Here is a 20,424-nt window from a genome sequence, read left to right as displayed (position 1 = left end):
TTTTCTTTCCTTGTTAGTAGTTGATCCACCACAAGGAACATCACTTCAGGGGTATCTGTAAATAGCATGTGTTTTTTGTCACTGAAGTTGTTAAGATTGTTTTGTTTGCTTCTTCTTTGAGTTTTCATGATTTGCTTTAGCAATGGGTGTTTTATTTTCCAGGTTATCAAGTATGGCAGAGGTTAGTGTTTTGAGGTGTCTGATTAGGAGATGTAGTGGGCAGGAAAGATGCATTGTTTGTCCACAATTGGTGTGCAGACATAGAAATGTTGACTGTTAGAGTGTGAGGCTATTAGTTTACTTGGCTTAATGTCAAAGGAGTTTGGTACCAGGTCTACTTGGAGTCCTAACATAGAATTAGAGCTTTAATTGCTATTAAACAGTAAAGTTAACTGAAGTAAGGATGATATTTACTGTGTTGGTCATGGAACCAGATAGCAATGCTAACATCTCATCTTCATGGAACCTTCATCTCTATTACATCCCTCTTTTTCATGTAGGAGGAGTCTTTATTGCTGAACGGTATCATGCTGATGTAAATGGACAGTTCAATGACAGAGGGGTCTAATGAGCTCTTATGAAAATGAAAGAGGACATGCCACAGTTTCAAATGTGTTTGGAAATTTGGGGGGACGTTTTGACATCTAAAGTTACGGGGGGAGGAGGTTTGTGGCCCAGATAAAGCCTTGTTCGATGAGGCTAGTCAACTGTACTTGAAGCCACTTAGATACTGATTAACGAGTTACTCAGGAGGCGAGTTCACTTTGCCCCTGTTTGAATACTTACATCGTGTTCAGTGTGACCCTGGGATGGCTATGTGATCTCTCTGGAGCAGCCCCTTTCCTGGGCATGGTTGCAACTTTAGGAGAGATTTTCCAGTCTTGACTAAAAGTGCTGTACGCGTAGGGACAAATGTGTATTTTCTTCCTGCTGGAAAATACAGTTTGCTTTGACCCTACAGGCATAGTGATTTATTAGAATCAAGCAGGTTAGTGGTCCTGACTGATAGTGGAGCTAATGGTAGCTACCATTATGGGTGAGGATGTTGAAGTTTTGGGGCCACTGATTGTTTTCCAGGAAAGAAGCAGTATTTAAGTTAAAAAAAAATACCACAACTCACATTTCTGCCATGTTACTTTAATTGATTTGGGAGAACTCTGGTGTAAGTTGGCCACTGCCTTCTCCTGGTTGCGTTGGAGGTGCCGTCAGTTGCTTATAATGCCCATCATTGTTCTTTAATGTACAGGCAAGGCAGAGATGGGAAATGCAACCTTTTCGGTCTTGTAAGAGACCTTAATGAGGACAGTTGTTTCTAATCCTGTTGCTATGACTGCCAGTAGACTAAGTTCAAGTCTGTTTCATGATTTGATTTTGCTGGTTAACAGGCTGAAGTTAGGTAGAGGGTAAGGGCGCACTCTGTTGTATAGTGCTTGCCTCAGCTGCCAAAGGAAAGAGAGCACATTGACGTGACTGCCATTCCAGGGGGCCATCAGAGCACCATTCCGAGCAGAACCTATGGGCACATTAAGGGAGGTTGCAGGGTAGTATGCAAATGCAGATTTCCCAGTCACCTGGCTGTCAATCTGCCATCAGGGTGCTAAAATCATCACTGGTGCAATTCAATTTGCCCAGCTGGCAGGAGTCCAGGCGTCTAGTAGCAATCAGCTGTCTAAGGCAATTTTCAAAACACCGCTACCATTGAAACTGATAAACTCAAGAAGTTCATGCACAGATGTCATACACTCTTGACTCTCCACATAAATTCTGCAGGGCACATGCACTCCAGCTATTGTGAACTAAATATAATCCTGATGTTTCATCTCCGTCTGGCAGACTGAAGACTAAAGTCTACACTAAAAATTACATTTCCAAAAAGTGAAATAACAAAAGGGAGACATCAAATACGAACATTGCAGACATGCATGACAAGCAAAAGTACACAATATTTACTACGGTAAAAAACACACAAAACCATACTGGCTGATGAAAGTACTTAATTTAATGAGAAAATGCGATTATACATTAAAACAATGTATCAGCTTCTTTCTTGTTAATCAATAGATCTGACATTACCCAGACTTCTTCTCAAAGACTATTCTTTTTGCCCTTACAACTTCTATGGGACTACACTGGTTGCTTTCCTTAAGGCAAGATAACCTGTAATAACATCAGTTGGGAGCATACGGATATAATTAAATTCTTCAATGGTACTGTATCTCAATTTGCTTTGAGGGTCCGTGTAATTTGCCTGAAAAAAAGAACAAAACTATTTTAATTTATTTGCCACATATTATGACTATTTAAAGTCTTCAACATCACATTATAGTAGAGACCATAATTGCCATAAAAATATCTTTAAAAATGCTACAGTGCTAGGAAATATCTGAGTTTATGGCAACACGCAGCTGAGGGGGAATAATCCCCTCTAGTCCATTAAACAAACACCAGGCTGGCAGAGCATGATGATAGTACAGAAACTAGGAGTACCAGGCTAACCACATTGGTAGGTGTTTCTTCAGCATCTTCGAGGTGGAAAGAACATCCAGGATCTAGTTTTTCCTCCGATCTTACCACACTGGTAAAACTCAGCTTTCCAGTGCTCCATTGGTAATTCCCCTCAGATGGTAAATGACAAAACTGTATTGTATTCCATAAGAGTCCTAAAAGCACCCTAATCATAAATGACCCAGATGTGAAGATCTATACTGAAGTTATTTTTATGTATGTCCTTCAGACCTCTAAGATTCCCTTTAATTTAATCTCTGCTTTAGACAAGTGCAAGTGGACTGCACTGTTGAATATCCAGCCTCTCCTTGAACCATGTTCTTCTAGCATTTGTTTCTCTCAAGACCATTTAGCTCTTATGCAAAGGAAACTGAACTACTACACAGTTATGCACTCCTTGCAAGAGAAGAGTATGAGTTACAAGCAATTTTTTAACTATATGGACAGAGCTGCCTTCATGGTAACTCTTTTCCTCTTAGTTTGTATGCTCTTTCCATTTAACAGATTATGTGTAACTTGCTACCTAGTATTGGTACCCAAAACTAATTCTGTTACTGTTAATTCATATCTTTGCACGTCAGTATCACCATGGATCAGATGTGGCATGACCTTTTCGTGTATGTATATACCAATCCATTAATCAATCAGAGTGAATTTCATGGACAAAAGTAGAGGGGTCAGAAGATCATTAATCATGGCAAATATCCCAAGGGCTAAGCGTCATAGAGCAATTATGAAGGTAACTTTTCCCTACTGTTACGTTCTGACTTTTTCCAACCCTCAACTTTTTGGCAGATTCTACTGCAAGTCAGACTGAAAAAGAGAGAAAAAAGGAGAATCTGGCAGCTCAGGCATATGCAAACCTGTTGGGTAGAACTTCCTGGTCGAATTCTGCAAAGGTACAGAGAAAGCACTGAACAAAATATGTACCCCAGAGTTGCTCAGCATAAATCTGACCGCCTGAATGGAGGGTGGGCTCCATATAAAGTGTAGCAATGTGTGGCATAAGATGTTCTCCGCATGGACAGCCATATCATTGACTATTGAAGACCTGAATAGTTGGTCATCAGAAGGTAAATCCATAGTGGGAATAAGGGAAAAAAACAATGGATGCCTAACTTCCGGATTAATGTCTCCAAAGTTAAGGAAGCATGAGAAAGAGTGGAAAAATGTTGGAAGGAAACCTCTTTGCATGAATTCTCAAATCACATTCTCTCTACAGAACACTATAACAGGCTTAAAGATGCAAAAGGTTGGCTGCTTGCTTTTGTTATAGCCGTCACAACAGAAATCTAACACTTAAATATCTTAGGTGACTGATGCAAGCAGCTAAAAATGCCTATGTGTTAGCCTGGCCAAACCTGTAGGGCATCTAATTAGGTGGAATAATTCCATGAGAAACATCAAATGTCTTCCGACCAGGTCATTTCCCAAAAGGTACGACTTCCCAGCTTTGTTTGGGCATGACCCATATGCAGTATGCTTGTAGTGCCCAAGCATCTTGAGGCCTTAGGCCATCTCCACAACTAAACAGACTCATGCATCTGGTATTTAGTTCACTAAAAGACGTGAAGATAAAGCTCTATGTCCTCACCCTTAAAATGCAATCTCTTGCAAGAAGGAGGCCTGGGGATTGATCCATGACAACATTGCCCTAAATGGTCAGATCAAGCAGAGCGAGTCAAATCCATGACCAGCAGCTGAATCAGGTCTGTTGTCAGTTTAGACAAGAGGGTAAGGTGTCCAGAGTGGTTTCACTGAAGACGCACCAATATTCTGCATGTGCACTAGTATTAGGGGTGGCTACACAGCTACTGGAAGATGAGCGATGGGAGCACAATTCTGGCCTTTAGCTTTGTACTCGAGCTTCCAAGAAGGTCTCTGAGCTGAAGACTGCAGACTGTATTGATGATACAAGGGGAACTACAAGATTTGTCCTAAATTCTTGCACATCTCCTACTGATGTGGCGGATCAGACAAGGCAATCTGGCATACCTTGATGACCACTTAACTTGAAAGGGAAAACTGAACTCAGAGGAAAGAGATCACCAGTACACAAAATATGATGTTTAGAGCCCTTTGCCTGCAAATGTGAAACCAGCACAAAATTACTGGATGTGGTGTGCCTTGCTTTTGGGTTGGTTTCCCATTGGAATTGATGCTGTCATGATCATCTGAAACATCACATATTCCAAATGGCCCTCCTATAAGACATACCCCTAGTGAAAGAAGAAAGACTAACAGTTATAAAGGAGGGAGCATATATTTTTATTGTGATGACTGCATACGTCCCATTTCGAAGAGGGAGGCATATGGCTGGACATTGGCTATGTGTTTTATACTGCAGATGCACTTTGCCTTCACAAAGCCTTTGTTATTAGGAAAGTCCTCTCCATGTTCGTTTTCTTCAAGGGAAATTAAGTATGATTGAAAGGGGGAGGGGTAGAGTTGCTCTGCCAGCCATACTGCGACTAGTTAGAGGTAATTTAATAGAGACTGGATAAGTGCAATAGTCGTGGTGGTGCCATCGGTCTGGAGGGCAGAGTGGTTCAAATGTTGACTCTCTGCAGCATCCATCTACTTACATATTGTGCAGTAGTTAAGGGTTATTTTTTAGTAGGCTAAATGCACAGTTGTTAGAAACCAATGGCAAAAATAAGACGCATTTTGCCTCAGTGATAGAAAGAAAAATCAGCACTCAGACTTTTTCTGGCATTACACTTTTGGTGAGCTCAAGCTCTACTACAACTTTTAACTGCCCCACCCCCAATTCTTCAAATTTATACTGATACCCAATACTTCTTCACTTTGTTTAGACAAAGGAGAGGGTGAAAAGCAAGTGAAAATATTCGAATCTCTGCTGCTTTATTACAAGGGGCTCTACCAGTTGTTCTCAAAGTCGAATGCAAATAATCATTCCTCATGTATCGAATTGTTAGATCTAATGGAGCATACAGAGACAATTCAAGTATTATTCCCCAGCTACTGATTGTCCCTTTTCAGTAAAATGAGTATTCCCTTAAATCCCATTGATAATACTAGGGTGGGTGAACAGTGAAATGTGCACGGTAATACGTATAATCCTCAAATCCCTCCTAAAAAATAATGTAATGTTTAAGATTTTGAATGAGCCTCTTTGTTCACCTCAGGAGTACTATACAGATATTTTACTAGAGTGCCCTTAGTTGGCGTACTGAAAAATTCAAGACGACCTTGTACAAGCCTTGACTGAATGTGTTAAATCAATAGATAGCAAACAGAGTACATTTTGTGATACCACAGGGTTACTTCAGCAGATTTAAAGGAGTCTACTTAATTATTCACCTGTTCTATATCACCTACAAACAATTCCAACATTTCTGCAACTGCATTATAAGTGTTTAAGCATAAAAAGTTTGGAACACTTGCCGCTCTGGGTATAGCGGATCCCCAGAAAACGTCAGATTCTTATATCAGATATACTGTCAAAGTGCCCCAAGGCCAATATAGACCAGCTATTGATAGATAGCAATATCGAGAAATAAAACTGAAGCAGGGTAGTCTTTTCTACTGAACTTAAGAGTTAGTCATTTTTAACAGAAACCGAATGGAATGTTGACCAACTTTAAGATTCAATATGGGCCTGACAGTGAATACAGAGGATGATTAAATTAGAGGTTTTAAAACTGCTTTCTCTACGAAAAACAAGACAGGGTTAAATGAATTGATGCAAGTACCTAACTTTACACTACATGTCTGTGAAACAGGGAACAGAGGTGTCCTCAGTCTGTCAATTTTTTGTAGGAAAGGGAGGAAAACGGTCTCCCCTTCTTTAATACATAAAGACAGAGCTGATTACACTCCTGGCACACTAAATCCTGAATACCCTACCCCTTTATTGGAGGACCTACCATAAAGGGTTTTAACTTGTTTCGATGCTACTACCATGAGCAAGGAGTGTAAGATTCTTCCGACATGCAAGTTAAATAACAGGGCAATAATTCTAAAGGCCTGAAAACTGAAATAGGCTCCACTGCTTCTAGGAATGATCCAAGTAGTATCCCATTTAAGTCCATCTTATAAAGATGGACTTAGTTTGTTTTCAGTTGCCAGTTCTTTGTGGGAGGAGGTGGGGGGGGAAGCGCATGGATGAATCTCTGCTCTGTATAACCTTTTATGGAATGTTGCAAGATTACAAATAATTTTGGGGGACCCAGAGGTACTTGAATATATATCAAGTTAAGACATTGTGTGTGTGCAAATTTGGGCACTCTCAAGAAAGAGCAGGGATCTACACTACAAACAAATTAAAGAAAACATGTTAAATTTGAAGGATATAATTAATTTATGGAAGTTGCACAAAGTCCTGAATCTGTAGACTCTCTTGTATACATAAATATTTATATTACTAGCAGACACTCCACAAGAAATAAAAGTTCGTCTTGAAGGCATTTCTTATCTGTTAGAAACACGGTTTCTGGTTGGCAGAGCTATGCACCCTGTCCAAGCAGGAACCTTGTCAAGGTAAGTCAACAAACACACCCTAAATTAACCTGCGGTCATCCCTAGGTAGCTTGGCATAGAACAGTCAGGCTTAACTTAAGAGGCAATGTGTAAAGTATTTGTGCAAGACTTCAAACAGTAAAACAGTGAAAACACCACACCTATTTAGAAAAATAGAGCTTATTCTACTTAATAAAACAAGACCGAAACAGCGAAAATTCAACAAGTAAAACTTATTTTAAAACAATAAATAGTAGTACAGCAAAAGTTGAAGCAGACCGCGATGGAGTGCGGGATGGATACAGTCCTTGATTAGCCTCACTGGAGTTTTACCTTCTCAAAAATTTAGCCAAGAGTCCTGTTCGTAGAGAGGAAGTTCGCTGGGTGCAGGGAGAGTGTAGCTGGCAATGGTCAGCGGGCACAAAGAGCCGGCCGGGCTGGAGCATAATGGCTGAGAGCAGCACTACTTGCTGTGCTAAGAGATGAACTTGCGGCTGCTCGAGCTGGATTTCCAGGGAAGCGATGAGGTTCTGGAGCAAAAACAGCTGTCCGTGAAGAGCCCAAAAGCTTGACTTAAAGAGCTGGAGAACCTCTTACCAGGCCCAGGACCTGAAAAGTGGGGGGGAGATCATTGAAGACGGGTCCAGGAGCTATAGGGTGCCTGCTATATCCGAGGCTCAGATCCGTAGGTCAGAAGACTAGCCCTTTGAGTCGCTTTGGGGTGCTGGGAGTAAGATGGAGGTGCAGGTCTGGTTCTCCTTCCCCAGGCAGGAGGGCAGCAGGAAGCAGGTCAGCACAGCATGAGAGCCTCTCCTTCAGAGTAGCAGCCCAGCAGAGTGACATTACTTTTAGCAACATAGCAGTCCTTCTTCCTGGCAGAGTATCCACAGGTCCAGACGTGTATTGAAGTGGCGGTGTTTGACGTCCAGTATTTATAATTTGGTGCCTTGGTTCTGGAAGGTGGGAGAAGCTTCTAGAAAGTGGCTAAGTGAAGGGAATCCCCTTCCTCCCTTGGCTGCAAGCTGACTGGAGGAACAATACTGGATCGTTAGGCCTATTGTGAGGACATAGGGCATAGGTTATTCAGGTGCAGTTCCCATTGCCTATTGTGTGTGGATGTATAGAGGAAATGCACAAAGCTCATCTGTCACCCTGCCCCAGATGTATACTGGAGACAGGCTACAGGCACACAGGACTAAGAGCAGGAAAATGGAACCTTTTAAATAATGGCATTTTCAAAACTTTAAGAATAAAACCAACGTTACCATTAAAGAGGATTTATCATTATAATTCAATAGGTACTAAACATCACATATTTGCTCCCCACCCCCAGGAGCAACATGTCTCCCTTCAACATCACCACCTGCCCGAAGCAGGTGGCAAATGGATGCAGATTTGGGCCCATTTTCATTGAAAGGGAGAAAAAAACGTGTAATTGACCAGTTATTCTAGTCTGTATATAATTATTGATTTTTTTAAAATAACTTGTAATCCCTTTATGTCACTGGGCGTGACTAAGTCCTTGGCCTAAGGCCTTGATGGTCCTTGACCAAGTCCTTCCTGGAGTTGTATTAGTTTAGCTTGGTGACTATTTCACCGAAAGGTGATATGTGTACAGCTGCAGACCACCCTGTACTCCGCATGTGGGGGGCAGCCCAAGGGCTGGTTCCCTAATCCAATATGTGCCTTTAAACTTGCTGAGTGATCAAAATCTGTACCCCTGGGGTGTGGTAAGACATATTCTTTAAATGTTGAATATTTTGACCTATTGCACATTACACACATTTAAGGTTTTATTGATTACGTACTATTTTGTAATGGTTTTATGGACTGGTCTTATGGTTACAGAATGTTTGATTACTTTGTAAAGTTTTTATGGATCGTTTTTCTTTTCCATTAAACAATGGTTTTAAGTAAGTATGCTAATAAATACACTTCAACTTCAAACTTTATGTCACGGGGTGCTGTCAGGTGGTATCTTAAATTCTGCCCACAGAAAATATATATATATATATACAGACAGACAGACACACACGAATATGCTAGTCATTAAGATTGCTTAGCATTGGGAGTAGCCATGACTCACAAGAGGCAAAGCCTCAAGCGGATTATGTTCCTTCAGACTCTCAACAATGGTTATTAATAGTATATTCTAGTCTGTGCATTTGTATACATGGTTTAAGACATGGTGTTTTTAATATATATTTGTTTTAAAAAGGTTGGTTATTCAAAACCAAAATTCAAGGGATTAAATCTGTACAGTGAGGTAAGATCACACACAAAACATCTGACTATTAAGAGTTGTGTCCCTGTGCAAAGTCATAGGCCACATGCAAACTGTGAAACAGTAAACAGTTGTTTTTGTTGTCCATTTTGTTAACCATGAAAGTAACATGAAATTTGATCGATGCTTTCTAGTAAGAAATGTGTCAATTGTGTTAGTACAGTTGCTCTAAGTAATGTTTTGTAGGGGCACAATATTTTTCATTGTCAAGGTATAACTAAATTTAAGGAGAAAATGTTGGTGGTTGCTTGCTTTGCATTTATGCTAGTACATGGCACTCGCAGTGTGACAGCAAGATAACAGCCATAAATTAGATACAGAAATCTTTACATCAGGTAACACCAAGAGCACAAAATAAGCCACTGAGATTACAACTCCCCATTTAATAATTCTATGACAGGAACGATTATGCCTTCGTTCCTTCTCTTTATTACACATTCTCCACAGCGGTCATTAGAAAGCATACACCAAAAAACAAACTTTCCCAGAACCACATGTGAACTCTGAAACATAACATCTTCCATTCTGGAACCAGGTGTCCACATAAGGTCCTACCTATATGCCACTTTCCATTCTCCTTCTTCGCTACTCCAGCACCAACAGATAAGTGCCTCTGTTCAGTTCAAATAACTTTATTTCAGAGATCAGGCCATAAAAGCATGGGATAAAATATATCTTACTGGTCAAATTTACAAAGAGCTAAAACCAGCAATATGTCCTATTGCAGAAATGCAAAGAATCAGTCATAAAAATTCATTACTAATTTAGGGAGGCAAAATATTAACCCCTTCGCAGCCAGGCCTTTTCCCCCTCCTGTGCCAGGCCTTTTTTTTTTGGCTATTTGGGGTAGCCTGCCCTTAGGCCTTCATAACGTTTTGTCCACATAAGCTACCCAAGCCAAATTTGTGTCCTTTTTTCCCCAACATCCAGGGGATTCTAGTGGTACCCAGAGTTTGTGGGTTCCCCTGGAGAAGATCAAGAAATTAGCCAAAATACGGCTAAAATGGGAAAAAAGAGCTGCAGAATAAAGCTTGTGTTTTTCTCCCTAAAAATGGCATCAACAAATGGTTTGCAGTGCTAAAATCACCATCTTCACAGCTTTCAGGAACAGGCAGACTTGAATCAGAAAACCCAATTTTTCAATACAATTTTGTCATTTTACTGGGACATACCCCAATTTTACTATTTTTTGTGCTTTCAGCCTCCTTCCAGTTAGTGACAAAAATGGGTGTGAAAACAATGCTGGATCGCAGACAGCTAAACAGTTCTGAAAAGTAGACACAATTCTGAATTAAGAAAGAGGTCATTTGTGTAGATCCTTCAAGGTTTTCCTACAAAAAGTAACAGCTAAAATAAAAATATATTGAAATTGAGGTGAAAAAAAGAGCCATTTCTGTCCAAGTTTTCTTCTATAAACTTTTTCCTGCTATGGCAGATTTTTGAAAGAAATATACTGTTACATCTGTTGGACTCTTCTGGTTGCGGGGACATATAGGGCTTGTAGGTTCATCAAGAACCCTACGTACCCAGAGCCAATAAAGAAGCTGCACTTTGCAATGGGTTTTCATTGCATACCGGGTGTACAATTCATTTGGCGAAATATAAAGAGTGAAAAATAGGTATCAAGGAAACCTTTGTATTTCCATAATGGGCACAAGATAAGGTGTTGAAGAGCAGTGGTTATTTGCATATGTCTGAATTCTGGGGTCCCCATACTAGCATGTGAATTACAAGGCATTTCTCAAATATATGTCTTTTTTACACACTGTCTTACACTTGGAAGGAGAAAATATGGAGAAAGACAAGGGCAATAACACTTGTTCTTCTATTCTGGGTTCCCTTAAGTCTCCCGATAAAAATGGTACCTAACTTGTGTGGGTAGGCCTAATGCTTGCAACAGGAAATGCAACATGGACACATCATATTTTTACATTGAAATCTGACGTGTTTTTTGGAAAGCGCCTATCTGTGGATCTTGGTCTCTAGCTCAGCCTGCATCTAGGGAACCCTATCAAACCTGTGCATTTTTTAAAGCTAGACTCCTGGGGGAATCCAGGATGGGGTGACTTGTGGGGCTCTAAGCAGGTTCTGTTACTCATCCTTTGCAAACTTCAAAATTTTGCATAAAAACACTTTTTCCTCACATTTAGGTGCTGCAAAGTTCTAGAATCGGAGGGGAGGCACAAACTTCTTTCTACCCAGCATTCCCCCACATCTCCCGATAACAATGGTACCTCACTTGTGTGGGTAGGCCTAGTGCCCGTGACAGGAAATACCCAAAAACACTATGTGGACACATAAAAATTATCAAATACAAAACTACCTGTTTTTGTTGGGGGGAGTGTAGTGGGGGGACACTTGCGGTTTTGGTCCTGGGCTCAACAGCCATCTAGAGAAACCTACCAAACCCAGACATTTCTGAAAACTAGACACCCGAGGGAGTCCAGGGAGGTGGGGCTTGCATGGATCTCTCAGGGTTTTTTTTAACCCAGAATCCTCAGCAAACCTCAAATTTAGCTAAAAATAAATAAATCACATTTTCCCCACATTTCTGTGTGGGATCACCGCACCGGCACAAATTTCCTACCACCCAACGTTCCCCTCAGTCTGCCAAAAGAAATGATACCTCACATGTGTAGGTGGGCCAAGTGCCTGTGACAGAGAAGAACCAAAAACATGTTGAAACTGAGGGGTAACCAAAGTGGGTCCAAAAGGGCAGTTTGAAAAAAGAAATGTTTTTAGGCTGACAAGTGAGGCAGAATTTTTATTGGTACCGATGCAACCATGCTGGGTGGTAAGAATTTTGTGGATCGCTGCAGATTCCAGAAGGTTCCATCACAAATATGTGGGAAAAATGTGTGATTTCAAGCTAAGTTGGAGGTTTGCAGGGCATTGTGGGAAAGAAAAAGGTCCGGGTGTATAGGAAGCACACCACCCTGGACTCACCCAGATGTTTAGTTTTCAGATGTGTCTAGGTCTCGCAGATTGTTTGACATGGCAGTGTCCTAAAGTCCAAAAAGTGCAGCCCTCTACATTCCAAGTGGGATGATTTTGAGAGTTAGACAAGCTCTCATGGCACAAATGTAAAACCAAAACCCCAAATAATCAAATGTACTCTTGCTTGCCACTGGGATAAGATATTTTAGTGTACAGGGGAGAGCTGAAAGACTCTTACCCCCTCAGTAGGGGTGTGGGGGGCATAACCATGCCCATACTGGTTGGTAGCCACCACCCCACTATTTGTTTTCTTTTTAAAATTCCCTGGCATCTAGTAGGCTTTCTGCCCCCGGGGAGTGGATCGGGTGTAACTGCCCTATCTTCCCACCGGTGGACAGAACAACTTTGTACGCATTTAATTGGGTGGGGTATGGCCAAATCCCACCCTCTTTTTATGAAAACAATTCCTCCCTGGTATCTGGTGGGCTTTTTGCCCCCTTGAAGGCAGATGGGCCTTACAAAAATAGGCTGATCTGCCCCCAAGGGTGGCAGAAATGGCTAACAGTAATGTGCCCCCAGGGGGAGAGACACTTGCCCAAGGGGCTGCCCCCTCCAAACAAAACACACACACACACCAATCTCTAGTGCCCAAGTGGTTTCTGCCCATCAGCCTAATAGAAAGGGGGCAGAAATTGCCTAAAATAAATTTCCCCCGGGGGAGCGACTCTTGCCTAAGGGGTCGCTCCCCTTGCGTGAAATTGGCGCAAAAAAAATGTCCTGGTGTCTAGTCGTTTCTGCCTCCCTTGGGGGCAGATTGGCCTGATTAAAATAGGTCAATCTGCCTCCAAGGGGGGGCAGAAATGTCCTAAAATAAATTTGCCCTCCAGGGAAGCGACCCTTGTCTAAAGGGTCACTCCCCTTGCATGAAATTGTCATGAAAAAAAAACCCCTGGTGTCTAGTGGTTTCTGCCCCCCTTGGGGGCAGATTGGCCTAATAAAAGTAGGCAGAGGGGGCAGGAATGGCCTAAAAACAATCTACCTGTCAGGGGAGCGACCCTTGCCTAAGGGGTTGCTCCCCACGTCTAAAAAATAAATAAAACAAATGATCCCTGGTGTCTAATGCCCCCCATGGAAGTGACCCCTGTCCAAGGGGTTGCTCCCCTTCACTGTAAACATAAAATAAATAAAAGAAATATCTCTGGTGTCTAGTGGTCATTCCTGCAGCCCGATCGCTCTACGATTGGGCTGCAGAAATACTCAGAAAGACAGGAAAGGAAAGGAAATGCCTTTCTTTTCCTTTCATGTATCTCTGCCATCCCTCCACACACCCCCCGATCAGAAGAGAAATGCAAGCATTTCTCTTCCAATCGCACTGGAAGCTTGGGCGCGCTGATATCATCAGACGTCACGGGGTGGGTGAGAAAGTGGTTTGTTTTAACAACGTCCTGAAGTGCTAGGACATCCTGTGCAAGCTCTAGGGTTGACCAATAAAGTAAGGGTAGCAAGCTAGCTTTGATCTCAATGGCTTTCCTACCCATACTGAAAAGTAGAGGGAGTAGCGGTGTAATAGGTGGCAGGTAAGCTAGGTTCCTTAAGAACTTGTTTTCAGACCTCAATAGTCCTATGCTGTTGGAAAAGCCCTGAAGTTCTGCTCCATATAGAGTGGATCCCACAGCTTTAGCTTCATAAATATGCAAACCATGATGTATGCGTTTGCTGAAGGACGCTCAGTGTTCCTTGAGAATGATACCTGTAATTTGCTTGTGTTTGTTGATCATTTTGCTGACATGAGACTTCCATGTCATGGTACAGGACAATCTTACTCCTAAATAACAGAATGAGTCTACCATTTTAAGGATCATATCCCCCAGTGCAAGCCTCCCCTTGAAAGATTTGTGCTGGTTGAATAACAAATATTACGTTTTTGCTGCAATAATCACCAATCCACGTGAGCTTCGGAACTCAGATATTGTCCACCCACTGACTGCTCTAACCCCCAACTATAAAGATAGGGCTTTTAGCTGTAATGCAGCCTGGGTCCACCTTTTTATGGGAGGTAAGTCCAACACGGAAATGGTCTACCTCTCGTGTTCCTCACAAGTTAGCCCACCTCATCACTATCTGGGGGCTCAAAGGTGGTATTAATACTCCCTGAGAGAACAAGGTGTGATTGTATCTGGCTCCATTCTAGATCATCCTCAAGGAGTTGAATAGTTTTTGATGCCATACCACCTTTAGCACCTCTAGAATAGATATTAAAGATTTCTACTCTGGGTGACTTGTCAGGCTCTATGCTGATACCTAGAATATCTGGGCAGTCGATAGACAGTTGTCTAATTTTACGATTTAAGGAAATTTTGAACCAAATCGTTAGCCCCCCAGATGGTCTCCCCACTAGGTTAGATTTCATGAGGACAAAGAAACTTAGATAACCAGGATTAAAAACTGGATCAGTGCACCATGTTTCTTGGAGCAGGCAGATGTTGTGTTTTTCCATAAACTCAATCCAGTTGGTGAGCGCAACTTTTGACTTCAGACTGGCCACATTCCATTAGACGATTTTGACCAGGGAGTGCTCAGGCTCTACTGAAATTATGGTGGAATGGCTTTTCTGAGTCCCAGATAAGGGGCTAAATTTAACTGTTTCCTTTGGTGTTAATGGTGGCTGAACACAAGATGGTTGGCCATTAACTGAGATACTATTCTCAGTCCAGCTTATCTCAGTGCGACAAGTGGAGGATTGATGCAAACTTGAGGGCGGCCCTGTTACATTCCTATTGCCAATTGTGGGAACTGGACATAAGAAGGGTAAACAAGCATTTGCAATGCAATGGGTCTTACATTTGCTTGAGTTAGAGTTATTAGCGTTGTAAACTCCTAACCAGACTTTTCTTGCCACATAAATTGAAAATGAAAAGTAATACAGTTTCACCTAAACGAGCTGATTCAAAGCACCACGGCATCAGCTTGAAGTAGCACACAAAATGAAAAAGAAGTTCACTCGCAGTCAAACGTACTGACAAAAGTGCAATTAGCCATGTAACAGGGCCGATGTCCAAGGTGGTAACTAAACCGCCCCAAGGAGGGACAAATGTAACACATTTACCAAAATAAAGGATTTATGAAGGGCAAGCCCATGAACGAGTGATAGTGATGGGCGTGCTGTGGGCATGGTTAAAAGCCCAGATACATACCAACAAGTGGGAAAAGCAGCACTTGTGCAATGCTATGTTTGACCTAAAAGCTACTACTGGTGAGCAGTCACTCAACGTTGTTTATGGGAGATCAGAGAGCCATACAGCCAGGACTACGTAAAGTGCTAGAGTGGCTGTCATCTACACGTTGATATTTGATCCGAATGCGTGTGCGGTGGGGCAAAGGAGATCGAATGTCGAGAACCACCAAGTTATCATCAAGTTTCCCACTTCTCAATAACAACCCAATGTGGTCAAAATTTTGATTCCTAGATTAATGTTTTTTAGCACAGAGGATGTCATCATGAATAACTGAGTGGCATCCTCTCCTGCATCGAATCCAATGAATAGCTTTATTTATTAAGGAGTCTTCCCCTTCGTACCTTATGTGGGAGAAGATTTTCGGCACGTTACCCATAAAAATAGCACTAGGATAAGAAGACAGCCTAACACTATGATTCAAAACAGACTGGTTACTTGTGCTGCACGTTGGTCCATATGTGCATAAATTCCCTAGGGGTCCAGGGTCTGCTGGAATAGTAAGTTGTTAGATTGCTGGACAGTAGCTGTGGGTTTCAATGGCTTGGTTTTACGAAATGTTTCCAGTCTCATAATGCCCCGTACCTGGGCTATGTTTTGGCTGACACTAGTAGCCTTAAGTGTCCCCGAGTTTGGATCTTCTAATGTAGGTCCATAAGTATGCTCAGAGAGACAGGGTTCTGGGATCTGAGAATTACTAGCATCCTTTGACATTACAGGTTCACGGGTACTAGATAGACATATTATGAAAAGTTATAATCCTCCCACCTATGCACTCAGTTCCTTGATTTGTGAAACTAAGTCAGTTGTGTCGCCAGCAGGAAGAGGAAAGGGAGCTGGGACACCTATAGGTCCATTAGAGGTTTCAAAAGTTGCTTGGTCCCCCGGAAAATCAGCCAGTGGCAAAAAGCAATTACTGCAAGGTAGGGTGTCTATTAAAGTAGATAAGTTTAAATGCTGTGTGTTGTCCTGCTCATGAGTGCTGACTAAGGGCCTGATTTAGATGTTGGTGGTAATGGTCCCACTGTCTGTTTTCTGACTGAAAAGCTGTCTGCCACCTTGGCGGTCTCCCCGCCTGATATAGATGTTGCTATTTCCGGCAAGAAACTCCACCCACGTTGATGACACCATTGGAAATAGTTGCTGGCAGCAGGACCCCAGCCACCTTTACCGTCGTGCAGATTTAGATGTGCCTTACTGTCAAGCGGATTGGGGGTGGGGAAGCTGAGGTAAAAACAAACCTTTTTTCCCCAATTACACTTTAGATTTCTAGTGGGCAAAACCTGCCGTCTGTACTGCCACCGGACCATGGAGAAAACACAATGAGCTCTTGACTGCTGCAGTAATATACGGCACAGTATTTAAAAAAAAAATATTGTGACATGCATATGGAGGGATCATGATTGTGTTGGACATGGATGGGGACACACTGGTACAAGACACATATGGCACACATACAAAAATTGATATTTGATGTCAGTATTCATTGCCAAATTAATGCTGGCACCACAATGACGTGAAATTCACACTTGTCAACTGTGTCCGATGTGTGCACATTGCAAGGGGACCTGTACTTGTGATGTTGTGCTGCCCGTAGTGGATGCAAGTCTGTACCTGTACATGTGTGTGCGATTAGATTGGTGGGTTGAGGTGGAGGGAGTTGGTGAAGTAGTTGTGTCTGTATGTGTGCCACGTGCATATGGGTCTGATGTTGTTGTGTTTTGTTGGTTATGTGTGGTGTTGCTTTGTGTTACATTCAGGTGAGTGTTAGCTTTGTGTGTAGTGGTGTTGGTTGTTGTTTCGTATATGGGTGTCGTGACAATGGAGTGTGTATGTTGTGTCATGAATGTATGGCAATGTGTGTTTTCGGCCTGTACGTGTTGTGAGGTGCTAGAATGGCAATGGATGATGGTGTGCATATGGTGTGATGAGTTGTGCAGGTAGGCACAAGTGGCCAAGGTACAGTGTGTGTGTGTGTGTGTGTGAGACTCACTTTTATTCCACAGCCACTGCCATTTTCTCATGTCCATTGCATCCAGCAACGGGCTCCCTCTGTCAGCAATTGGCCGGTATCACACCGCCTGCAGAGCTGTAACATCTAAATAGGGTCACAGGAGCCTGCCTGAAGGCGAGGATGAGCACTCCTTGGTGGTGGTCTTTGGCTCAGCCACAATACATCTAACAATGGCAGGTGAAACACAGTGAGTTTGACTGTGTTTTAAGGTCTGCCGCAGCAGCAGACTGGCAGTATCCACCTATGATAGATTCTACCTCTTCAATTAAGAGATCTATCTCATTCAGAGTGCAAGTATTTGGGGGTTTAGAACCCTTACTATACTTAACTGTACCTTTCACGAGGTCAGATGTCTTGCGTTCCCCACTGTCACAAGCCAGGAAGGAGTACCACAAGAACACAATATAAGTAATATGTGAGCAGTTGGACAGTGTAATAAAAACAATAAAAATTATCTCAATAATAAGGAAGACGCTGAGCCAGCAATGCAAGTCAATGGGGCCTGGGGTATAAGCCAAGTGTGATTAAAAACTTCACAATGGCCAAACCCCAGGGTTGATAAAAGAAAATAACTAAAACAGGCACTGACTGGGCTTTAAGAACAAAGTTTCTGACAAAGTGTAGAGCAATTGTACTTCAATGGATCGCAGCACCAATGAGAATAGTTGAATAAGCCAAGGTAACTAATGGCATGGGCAACAACCAGGAAGTTGAAAAACACAGTACCTTCATGCACTTAGGACGAGCAAGGGGCATGGCCAGTCCAGCCTCCTCTAGTCACAAGATGGACACATGATGGGGTGGCAGGAGAGTTTGATGTGCTATTTAGCGCTCCTTAAAGTGCAGTTTCAAACAATGGAGAGGGCCTCCTCCTAGACATTAAAGGAAGCTGAGACTCTTAGTCCTCTGGCACAGCCTGAATGTTGTCGCGCAGTGCGACAGAGTTCAATGTGCTATATAGCTCTCCTCCCAAAGTGCAGATGCAAACAATGAAGAGGGCATCCACCTAGGCCTCAAAGGAAGCTGGGACTTGTAGTCCCCTGGTGCAGCCTGAATGTTGTTCCCACGAAGCAGGAGAGTTCGATGCGCTGCATAGCACTCCTCAAAGTGAAGATGAAAACAATGGCGAGGGCCTCCTCCTAGGCCTCAAAGGAAGATGGGAATTTCCGATCCACCTCCCTCCCTTCCAGATTCTCTTTCTGGAGCCATCTTTGTTTGTCTTAATAGGGGTGAATGGCTCAAAACATCAGTAAGGAAGAAATTGCAGATGAAGGAATAAAAAGAAAGCATGGAAAGTGGCATAGAACTTTATATGGACTCTAGGTTCCTTATGGAAGATATTATGTTTCTGAGTTCTCAGGTGTTTCTGGGAAAGCTACTATTTTTAGTGTATGCTTTCTATTGGCTGCTATTTTGGAAAATGTGTCATGAAGTGAAGGAAGAAAGCATAATTCTCACAAATGTGTCCTTAATATAATTTAAGCTTTCCGTTACGAAAGCTTGGAAATGTTATATTATATCAGTAATGACAACAGTGAAATCTTACGCTACTCATGAAAAGTGAAAGGAAAATGCACACCTTCCCAAATAAAGAAAAGTTAAATGGTAGAAAGAAAAGTGGTTTACACTTACCGGAAGTCCTGATATATCTGAATACTTTTTGTCTGGTTTGAAAGAGGGTGGTGCATCAATACTAAAGTCTGAAAGAAAATCAAAAAAGAGATAAAGCATGAATAAAAGTTATTTTAATTCTTGTATTTTGTTACATACCTTTAAACCATGTCTGTTTGAAATTAATGTTAGCATGCTCATGTTAGTTTTGTGAAGAAAGGGCCTCTTATTTTGCAATTCATGATTGTATTCATTCAAACAAAAAGTGCCTGTTAGAAAATAATAAAATATACAGAAATGCAAATATAAGGGCAATTAATGCAGACATCATATATTCATATGGAAAATGTTACTAACCCAGTAGACATCTGTTTGTGGCATGAAGTACTGTAGAGTCACGTGCTGTGCATAAGTCCGCCATCTAGTGTTGGGCTCGGTGTGTTACAAGTTGTTTTTCATCGAAGAATGTTTTTGAGTCACGAAATCGAGTGACTCCTCCTCTCGGTAATACTGCATCTGGACATCAAGTCCTTTGTTAGATTGTTTGCCCGCAGGAGGGTGAAGTAAAGAGTGTATATTTGCTTATATATAGTAAAGAAAATAAGATGTCCATGCAATGTATATAAATATTTTTATAGTATATTATACTGCAACGGCTACCGACTTCGGGGAGGAGGGTGGGTGCATGTCAATCTACAGCGTTACATGCCACGAGCAGATGTCTACTGGGAAAGTAACATTTTCCATTCAATGGCACGTGTAGCTGTATATACACATGCTGTGCATTGACTGTAAAGCAGTCCTCCCTTAAATGAGTGGTGGCTAGTCTGTAGGAGTTGTAGTAGTTTGGAATAGTGTTTTGAGTACTGCCTGTCCAACATTTGCTTGTTGGCAAGATAAGACATCCACACAGTAATGTTTGGTAAATGTGTGTGGTGGAGACCATGGGGTAGCTTTACATATGTCTGCTATTGGTATATTGCCTAAAAGAGCCATTGAAGCATCTTTTTTTCCTAGTGGAATGAGCTCTAGGAGCTACTTGAAACTGTCTTTTAGCTTCAAGGTAGTAATTTTGAATGCACTTTACTAGCCATCTGGCTAATCCATTTTTAGAAATAGGATTACCTTTGTGAGGTTGTGAAAAAGCTACAAATAGTTGTTTAGTTTTCCTAAACTCCTTTGTTCTGTCTATATAATACATAAAATCTCTTTTAACATCAAGGGTATGAAGAGCCCTTTCAGCAACTGAATCTGGCTGTGGAAAGAAGACTGGCAATTCCACCAATTAATTGATATGAAAATGTGAAGCCACCTTTGGTAAGAATTTAGGATTTGTTCTTAAAACTAATTTATGTTTA

At 41.8% G+C, this 20,424-nt stretch overlaps 1 protein-coding gene across 3 annotated transcripts in view; it reads right to left on the bottom strand.

The window, feature by feature from the left end:
- Positions 1–1,981: 1,981 nt before the first annotated feature.
- INO80C (INO80 complex subunit C) overlaps positions 1,982–20,424 on the bottom strand; it is a 98,680-nt gene continuing 80,237 nt past the window's right edge. For all 3 annotated transcript variants that reach the window (XM_069219578.1, XM_069219588.1, XM_069219591.1), the window contains exons 5-6: positions 19,088–19,155; positions 1,982–2,248 (exon numbers count right to left, since the gene is read on the bottom strand). In XM_069219578.1, coding sequence (XP_069075679.1) covers positions 2,117–2,248; positions 19,088–19,155 — 200 coding nt within the window. In that variant the 3' untranslated portion in view covers positions 1,982–2,116. The remainder of the gene's footprint in view (positions 2,249–19,087; positions 19,156–20,424) is intronic.

The sequence above is a fragment of the Pleurodeles waltl genome, chromosome 2_2 (genome assembly GCF_031143425.1).
Source record: "Pleurodeles waltl isolate 20211129_DDA chromosome 2_2, aPleWal1.hap1.20221129, whole genome shotgun sequence".
Taxonomy (NCBI): domain Eukaryota; kingdom Metazoa; phylum Chordata; class Amphibia; order Caudata; family Salamandridae; genus Pleurodeles; species Pleurodeles waltl.
This window is presented reverse-complemented; position numbering and strand designations above follow the sequence as displayed.